The 9443-nt window shown below is 38.5% G+C and overlaps 1 protein-coding gene across 1 annotated transcript; it reads left to right on the top strand.

Annotated features, from left to right (window-relative positions):
* Positions 1–3605: 3605 nt before the first annotated feature.
* LOC148550276 (uncharacterized) lies at positions 3606–5386 on the top strand. Its single transcript, XM_088492898.1, has 3 exons — positions 3606–4365; positions 4437–4846; positions 4925–5386. Exons 1-3 carry the CDS (start codon positions 3606–3608, stop codon positions 5384–5386), a joined length of 1632 nt encoding a protein of 543 aa, XP_088349024.1.
* Positions 5387–9443: the final 4057 nt, after the last annotated feature.

Below are 9443 nucleotides of genomic sequence, written 5' to 3'. Positions count from 1 at the left end.
TTGGTAACCTATTAATGATATAAACAGAAGTAATAAAGGCATCATCCAAAAATTACATTGGTAGAGATGCTGTCGCTAAGAGAAAAAGTTCCATTTCTGTAATATGTCTATGCTTCCTTTCCATACTATCTTGTTGGTGATGTGTATAAGGGCATGACATTCTATGTTGAATACCTTAATTAGCAAGCAAATTAACAAAAGCCTTGGACATAAACTCACCTCTCTTATATGTTTGTAATGCCTTAATATGATGACTAGTATGTTTTTCCATCAATTTTTTATAATTTTCAAATGCTAATAATTTTGAGACTTATTCTATAACAGAATAATAACAGTAAATTTGGAAAAGCCATCCACAAAACAAGTATAGTATTTAAAGCCTTGTCTTGAAGTCACAGGGGTTGGTCCCCAAAGATCAGCAAAGACACATTATAATGGTTCATTATACACAGTTTTAATTTTATCAAAATGTAATCGATACATCTTATTCAAAGGACAGATTTCACACATATATTGTAAAGAAGATGCAGAATATAAAATAGGAATTGAACATTTATTCATCACTGTATGGACTGTTTTCATTGCACAATGGCCAAGCCATTTGTGCCATAAAACTGTGCTATTATTCTCATTACACTTTGTATTGAAAGCACTCAAAATTGATGAGCTAATGTCTAAATTGCTAGGTACAGTAGAATTACAAGTAACAGAATTTTAAAAGTTAAAAATGCAGCTTAAGGCAGATTTCAAAGACAGAGGCTTAGAAACTTTGAGATTGTCAAAAGAATAAATTCCATTCCTAGCTATGTCTTATAGGAGATAATCTCTGGTAGTCTAATCACGAATAACACAATAATCAGGCCAAAATTCATAGAAGATCTCATTTTTAGCAGCAAACCTAGATACACTTAGCAAATTTTGTGAAATTTGAGGAACATGTAGCAAATTCTTTAAACGAAATGTGATATTAGCATATTTATCATATAGAATAGAAGAACCTGAATTTTTTATTGCTATACCTATACCACTACCCACAAAGACCTGATTTGAGTTTGTGTTATTTGCCGAAGAAGATAGGAGGTTTGTAGGATCTGGTGTTAAGTGATGGCTTGCACCAGAGTCCGCAAGCCATGAAGCTTCATTCAGTGAGGAGGATGGAGCAGTGAAGTATGCCGTTGGTTGATGAAAAGTTGCTGGCAATGGTGGTGGCTAAAGATTAATGTAGGAAATCTGAGGTGTTGTAGAGGTATTTCCAGAATTGAGGTTAGATGAGTGATCAAACTTGTGGTAACAATTCCACACCACATGCGCTAATTGTCCACACAACTGACACTGCATTCTTGAGTTGTTGTTGAAACGACCACTACCACGGTTATTCCATCCTCTACAGTCACGTCTATTAGCATCGCTTCGTGAGTAATCAAAGTTGGATGAAGAAGTTTGAACATAATGAGCAATGGGCATGCCAGTTTCTGGTTTCTTGAAACGCTCAAACATTTCTTCATGGGAGAGAAGAAATGCTTCAGCCTCAACTACTCAAAATGAACCTTTTTTTTGCTGTGACAGAGGAAATATATACCGCATACTCTTCGGAAAGATCATCAATGATGGCTTGTATATGATCATCTTCTGGTATTTCATAACCCACAGAAAATAAAGAGTCTACAATTTTACAAATCTTGGCAAGAAATTCACTAGCTGAGCCAGTTTTCTTACAGGATCTGAGTTGACTCTTTAGACTTTGAACATGTGCAAAAGCAGTAGCCTGAAAATATTCATCAATTTTGTTCTAAACTTCATAGAATCTAGATAGGTGAATGAGTTTGTTTTTGAAACAATTTGTCATTGAAGCAACTAACCAAGTTGTGAGGGCTTTGTCATGTTAGCGCCAATTCTTGAGCTCTTCTAATTCAGTAATAATTTTCTTGGTAGCATTTGATGTGAATTTTTCTGGGATCTTTGTTGGATCAAGATGATTCTCTAGTCCCAGACTCTCAAGACTAAGAACAGCAAGATATCTCCAAGTAGAGTAATTATATTCATTAAATTTCTCAAATTTTTTTTGTTGAATCTAAAAGTGTGATTTTCATTATAAAAAAAAATTGGTGACTCTAGATACGATAAAGGATATAAAAAAAAAAAGCTTAAAAAGAAAGCATCACAAAACAAGAAGAAACTGTAATAACAGAAAGAAAAAAAAAATTAGAGAATATAAAAATAATTATTAGAATTGGATAAATTGAATTAAAATAAAATTGAGTAAATTGAATTAGAATAAAATTGAGTAAATTAAATTAGAATACAGAAAACCACATACTCCGTACACAATTATATATATATATATATATATATATATATATATATATATATATATATATAAAATAAAAATATTAAAATACTTGGTGCAAAATCTTATCAATTGTTTAATCATAAAGCACCTTATCACAATTAGACTTTGTTACAAAATTTATGCATTAATTTTTTTATTCCCAAAAAAATCATATTCTTAAAAATAAAACTAAAAAAAATTTCTAAAAAAATAATTAATTATTTTATTTTATATACGAAAAAAATCTTTTTGCAATAGAGCTAACCTCTTTAGTTTCATTAAATATGTTAATTTCTAATATTCTTTGAAATAATAAACAATTTACTGTAAATATTAGAGATTGTATTTTCAAAAATTAAAATAAATTTCAAATCCAGTTGATCTTGCCTGGGAAATAGATCGGCTTCAACTCCTCGAGATCAGCCGAGCTATGTGCTGCAAGGTTGAACGTCCGTCTCTCAAAATCTGATTTCTTTATGTTCATTGTAGGTGTGGGAGCACGAGCAATACAAAGGAGGTGGAGTGTACCTGCAAAGGCACTCCAATGCTTAAGTCAGTATGGTGTCAAGTTCAGAATTGTCCTTAAAAAAGATACTTTACCTTTCTTTTATAGATATTTCTTCGTCCGTTACATTCTGGGTGATAAATTGTCGGTTTCTGTGATGATTGATTTCGTAACCGATTTTATCATACCGTTTGAGACGTCGGTTATGATAAGAGTATTGATGTCACCGAGTTATAGCTCATAAGGACCGAGCAATAACGGCAAATGACGAGTTATGGTGGCTACCAGTAACGGTTATGAGGCCGAGTTATAGCTCGTATTTATGGTGACCATATCACAGCCCCCAAGCTTAGCCTGAGGAAAGTTTTTTAATGAAGCAGGTTGAGCTTTTGTGATGAGTTATAACTCGGTAAAGTGGATTACTGAGTGAGCCCCTAGTTCAACGTACTTCATTAAATCAACTTTCTATTTGTGCGACGTGGGAAATCGTGCGCGCTTTTTATTGAGGAGACAGAATGAGTGGAAGCTTCATTAATATTTTGATGGTTTCCAATGCTCCTTTCGCCGTTTGATGTGACTGAGGCAAGGGTGATATTTGGAACGTTTTTGTTTGTGATTAATTTTTTCTATTGATTGGAATTTGGGCGTTTTGGTTTTCTGCTTCTTGTGTGAAGAATGAGCACGAGAGGTATGGTCATGTCTGTGTTCTTCTAATTTCTTTCTTCTCTCATTTTTTGTATTTCTTGGTTGCATGTTTGTTTACTGTTTCTGATGGGGTTTGAGAAGGAAAAGAAAGTTGGAATAGATTGGTCTTATGACTGGATTGGGGATGATGTGAGGTCGCGGGTGTCATTGTTCTGTGATGAAGCTGCTGTTAAGGAGGTGGATGCTAGTAGGGTAGTGAGGCAGAATTCTGGAGTTGGGGTTGAGTTACTGCCCTGTAGTGTTAATGATAGGGTTTATCACCGGGGTAGAGGCTTTGAATTTTTCTATATGCACAGCTGCATTCTTGAAGACTTGAGAGTTAGATTACCCTTCACTGATTTCGAATGTCAGGTCTTGAGGCAGTTAAACTGCGCTCCGTTGCAGCTTCATCCAAATGGGTGGGCGTTCCTTCGCTCTTTTGAAATTTTAATGGAGTTTCTGGAAGAGGTGCCGTCTGTTGACCTTTTCTTTTCTTTATTTCACGCCAAAAGGGTGTGGAAAGGTGGTTGGATAAATTTCAATAGCACCCCTGGTTTTGGCATTTTCAAATTGTACAAATCTTCTTTCAAAGATTTTAAAGAGATGTATTTAAAGGTTAGGGGTCTGGAAAAAGATTTTCCGTTTTTCATAGATGAGAATCTGGCTGAGAAGTTTCCATTGTATTGGTGCTCGGAACCTCAAAATATACTCGGACCTGAAGTTATCTCTCCGAGAAATGTTTGTTTGATTGAGTTTCTTGTTGAAAATATCGGTCGGGGAGACCTGATTTCAATGTATGAGCTTTTGAAGTGGGAGCAGGATAAAGATGCTGTGGTAGCCTATTTGGGTGAGTTATAGGGTTGTTTCTAAGGTGTTTTTTGGTTTTCGTCATATTTCTGATGTTGTTTGTTTTTGCAGGTGGTAAATACCCTGGTGTTTCAGCTGCGTCTCTGAGGACGCGTTTCAAAAATAAGAATCTGGAGAAGGAGGTATCGTTATCTAATGCTGAGAAAGTTATTGGGACTGGCGAGGTTACTCAGCCTCGTCAAGGTCGGAGGAAGGTGATTGCGAAGAAGAGAAGGAAGTCCGACCTTGTTGAGTTGTCCGATGATTCTGATGAAAAGGAGTTAGGTGTTCCGCTGGAAAAGATACAGGCTTTTATGGGTAATCAAAAAAGGCTTCATGAAATTTCTGAACAAAGTGAGGCATTTTCGGTTTGGGGAAAGGAATATCCCTATATGGCTGTGGTGGACGAGTATTGCCAATCGTCGGCTGATGTTTCTCTTGCAAAGGAGGTTGGAGACATGGCTATTGGGCAGTATATGCAGGTAATAGCCGACTGTTGTTTCTTTATTTTTCTTTTTTCTTTGGGAGTCTTATGAATTTTGGTTTATTTCTTTCTCTAGGTTGTTGGCCTGCGCCTTGCAAGTCTTGGGCGTAGCCAAGAGTTGAAGTATAAGAGAGTTGCTGCAGAAAAAGGAGAGGTTTCTGTTTTGAAGGAGGAGTTGGTTAAGAGTAAGAGTGCTGCTGCTGAGCTTCAGGCGCGTTTGACTGAGACCGAGAAGTTGTTGCAGGAGACTAAAGAAAGTTATGTTAAGGATGTGGAAGATTTGAAGAAAAAGGAAAGTGATCTGGCGAACATGCAAACTCGGCTTATTGAGGTCACTGCTCAATTTAAAGATATGGAGAAGAAAAAGGCGGATGAGATATTGGATTCTTTTGTTGAAGGTTTTGAAAGGGCAAGGTTGCAGGTAAAGTTTTTGGTACCAGATGCCGATCTCTCTGGTATGGATCCTGGAAAGATAGTGCGAGATGGTCAGCTGATTGAAGATGATGGGGACGCAGAAGATGAAGCTGATAATGCTTAATGTGTTTTGTTAGAAACTTTTTTGAATTTGTTTTGCATATGTAATAGTTAGTTCGTGTGTTTTGAACTTTGTTGAATTGACTTGTTTGAATTTTGAATGTGATGCTTTTGTAAAAGCTGTTTGCGGTTGTTTGGAAAGTGTTCCGAGTTTATTGGCCTTGTGGCTGATGATGTTATTTGATAATGGCAGGTTGTAGCTTAGACGAGTATTGGCGTTTGTCTGAGCTGTATTGATAGAGTTATATTTGATTGATAATATCATTCGTACAGTTATTTGATAAAGAATAAGATAATATTCGTCTCCTATATATTCGGAGTCTTTTTGAACCTTTTAAATACAAAGGTGCAGGTAGGCTAGTCTCGTTAAAATCTCTCCAAGCAAAACCCTTTGGGATAAAATCTTGGTAGTAAGAAAAAGAGTACAAGCCTGTCCCTGCCTTTTAACTATAAAATTTCTTTAGGGAAGATACATTCCAAGTATTGGGTAGTAGTTTACCATCTATTGATTCGAGTTTGTATGCTCCATTGCCGAGTACTTCTGATATTCAGTATGGACCGTCCCAGTTTGCTGCGAACTTTCCATGCGAGGTTTGTTTCTGAGCAGTTTCTGTTTTCCGAAGTACCAAGTCTCCTTGCATGAAGGATCTGCTTTTAACGGCTTTGTTGTATTGGCGAGCTATTGCTTGTTGTGCTGCTCGTTGCCTTAATGTTGCGATGTCTCTGACTTCTTCGATGGTATCGAGTTCGGTTCTCCGAGCTTCCTCTTGATTTCCGAGTTGTGTCCTGAATGAGCTTTGGGAGATTTCCAGGGGTATCATAGCCTCGGAGCCATATACAAGTCTGAACGGTGTTTCCTTTGTTGATGTTTGTGGGGTGGTGTTATATCCCCAAAGGACTTCAGGTATAAGCTCGGCCCAGAGCCCTTTGGCATCATCTAGCTTCTTTTTAAGTGCATGCAGGATGACCTTATTTGCTGCCTCGGCGAGTCCATTTGTTTGAGGATGTTCGACCGAGGCGAAATGCTGTTTTATTTTGAGGTTCTGCAAAAAAGATTGAAATTTCTGATCGGCGAACTGGCGACCATTGTCAGTTATGATATGTTGAGGTATGCCGAAACGGCAAACAATGTTTTTCCAAACGAACGAAATCATTTGCTGGGATGTGATTTTTGCCAAAGGTTGGGCTTCTACCCATTTGGAGAAATAATCAATGCCAACAATAAGAAATTTTACCTGGCCCGGTGCCGTAGGGAATGGACCAAGTATGTCTAAACCCCATTGGTTAAATGGCCAGCTGATATCTGAATGATGTAATTGCTCTGCTGGTATGTGTATCAGTGGTGCGTGTCTTTGGCAGTTGTTGCATGATCGGATTTTTTGTTGGCTGTCGTGCGTTAAAGTAGGCCAGAAAAATCCAGCTCGGAGGACCTTTGATGCTAAGCTCCGAGCACCTGTGTGTGTGCCACAGATTCCTTCATGTGCCTCAGCTAAGGCTATCTCAGCTTCCGAGTTGTTAAGGCATTTGAGTAGAGGCCGAGTATAACCTCGTCGATACAGTGTTCCATTGAATATTGTGAAAGAAGATGCTTGCCGTCGGAACTTTTTATTGTTTTCGACCCCTTCTGGTATATTACCTGTTTGTAAATAGTGTATAAAGTCGTCCCTCCAATCCTTTACCTGTGTAACACTTAACACATTTGTCAGAGTAACAGTGGGTGATGTTATTGTAAACTGTTGCAGCGTGGATAACTCGGACTGTGTACTGCCGAGTTTAGATAAGATATATGCCCTTTGATTTTGTTCACGTGATATATGTTCTATTTCAAATTTGGCAAATTTTGTTGATAATTTTTTTACTAATAATAGATATTTAGAGAGTAGAGGATCTTTTACCTGAAAAAGGTCGTTTACCTACTGTACCACTAACAAAGAATCACAATATACCTTGATCATCGAGATTTGGAGATCTAAACAAAGTCGGAGTCCAGCGAGCAGTGCTTCATACTCGGATTGGTTGTTGCTGGATTTGAAAGCTAAGTGTATTGAGTGTTCCAATATGAATCCGTCTTCGGCCTCCAGACGAATTCCTGCTCCACAGCCCCCATTATTTGAAGAGCCGTCTACATATAAGGTCCATTGTTTTGCATGATCTTCTTTGGATGGTATTGTGAGCTCGGCGATGAAATCTGCCAGAAATTAAGACTTGATCGGTCCTCTGGATTGGTATCTAATATCGAACTCAGATAGTTCGACTGCCCATTTTATGAGTCGTCCTGCAATTTCTGGTTTGTGTAACACTTGTCTTAGCGGGTGATCGGTTCTGACGTGGATAACGTGGCTCTGGAAGTAAGGTCGGAGACGTCGCGCCGAGAATATTAGTGCCAGTGCGAGCTTCTCAATCCTTGGATAATTGAGCTCGGCATGCTGGAGAGTCTTGCTGACAAAGTATATCGGATGCTGAACTTTGTTTCTTTCTGTAACAAGGGCCGAACTTATCGCCCAATCAGTAACTGACAGATATAGAAATAAATCCTCCCCTTGTAGGGGTTTTTGTAAGATCGGCAGTTGTGAGAGAGTTGTTTTTAATTTTGAAAAGGCTTTCTCACAATCGTCGTTCCATTCGAATTTATTTTTCTTTTTAATTGTTTGGAAAAAAGGAATAGAAGTTGAAGCTAGGCAAGGAACAAATCTGGAAAGTGCGGCAAGTCGTCCTGTGAGGCGCTGAACTTCTTTGACTGTTTTAGGGCTGGCCATATCCAGCACTGCTCGGCATTTGTCTGAATTTGCCTCTATTCCCCTGCATGTTAGCAAAAAACCCAAAAACTTACCCCCTTGCACAGCGAATGCACATTTCTCGGGGTTGAGACGCATGTTGTACTGGCAGATCTGGCCGAATATTTCTGTAAGGTCACTGATGTGATTATGTTCGATTTTTATTTTGGCGACCATATCATCCACATATACTTCGATATTCCTGCCGATTTGTTTGGCAAACACTTTATCCATAAGGCGCTGGTAAGTTGCACCTGCGTTCTTTAATCCAAATGGCATAACTTTATAACAATAGTTACCGAAATCAGTGATAAAAGCTGTTTTATTTTGATCGGAGGGGTGCATGAGTATTTGATTATACCCTGAATACGCATCCATAAAACTTAAAGTAGCGTAGCCTGATGCATTGTCTACTAAAGAGTCTATGGATGGTAGAGGGTAAGAATCCTTTGGGCATGCTTTGTTTAAATCAGTGAAGTCGACGCACATGCGCCACTTACCATTTTGTTTTCTTACCATTACCACATTGGCTAACCAGATGGTGAATCTGATCTCTTTGATAAATTCGGCGTTGATGAGCTTTTGTGTTTCTTCTAGTGACGCTCTCTTTTTCTCTTCGTCGAGTTTTCGTTTCTTCTGCTGCACTGGTCGGACTGCCGAGTTTATTGCTAGTTTATGACTGATAATCTGTGGGTCGATGCCGGGCATGTCTGATGGTGTCCATGCGAAAAGGTCGGCGTGTTCTTGCAGGAAGGTTGTTATGGCCTGTAACTCAGATGTGTTGATTGAGGTACCTACATATGTAAATTTGTTAGGGTCATTATTGAAATACACCTTTTGTAGGTCATCGGAGGGTTTTGGGCGCTCGAGAAAATCAGCTCTTGGGTCCAGGTCGGCTAGTGTGTGTTCCTTTTGTTTGAGGTTGACATTGTTGACTTGTTGCGTTGAGCGGTTTTGGAATTTCATGTTGATGTTGTAACATTGTCGTGCCTCTTTATGATCTCCATGGATTGTTACAACCTGGTCGTCCTGCAGTGGAAACTTTACACAGAGATGAACTGTAGACACAATGGCGCCGAACTTATTCAAAAAAGGTCGGCCGAGAATAAGGTTATATGGGCTGAAACAATCGACTACTAAATATTGAATATCATTAGTTTTTGAAAGAGGGTGCTCACCCAGTGTGGTTTGTAACCACACTGATCCGAGTATTTGAACTCGTTCTCCTGAGAAGCCGACCAAGTCTCCTCCTGTGGACTGTAGCATGTTGTCGCTGAGCTTCATCCT

This window comes from Arachis ipaensis, chromosome B7 (assembly GCF_059453495.1).
Source record: "Arachis ipaensis isolate K30076 ecotype BB chromosome B7, ASM5945349v1, whole genome shotgun sequence".
Classification (NCBI taxonomy): Eukaryota; Viridiplantae; Streptophyta; class Magnoliopsida; order Fabales; family Fabaceae; genus Arachis; species Arachis ipaensis.
This window is presented reverse-complemented; position numbering and strand designations above follow the sequence as displayed.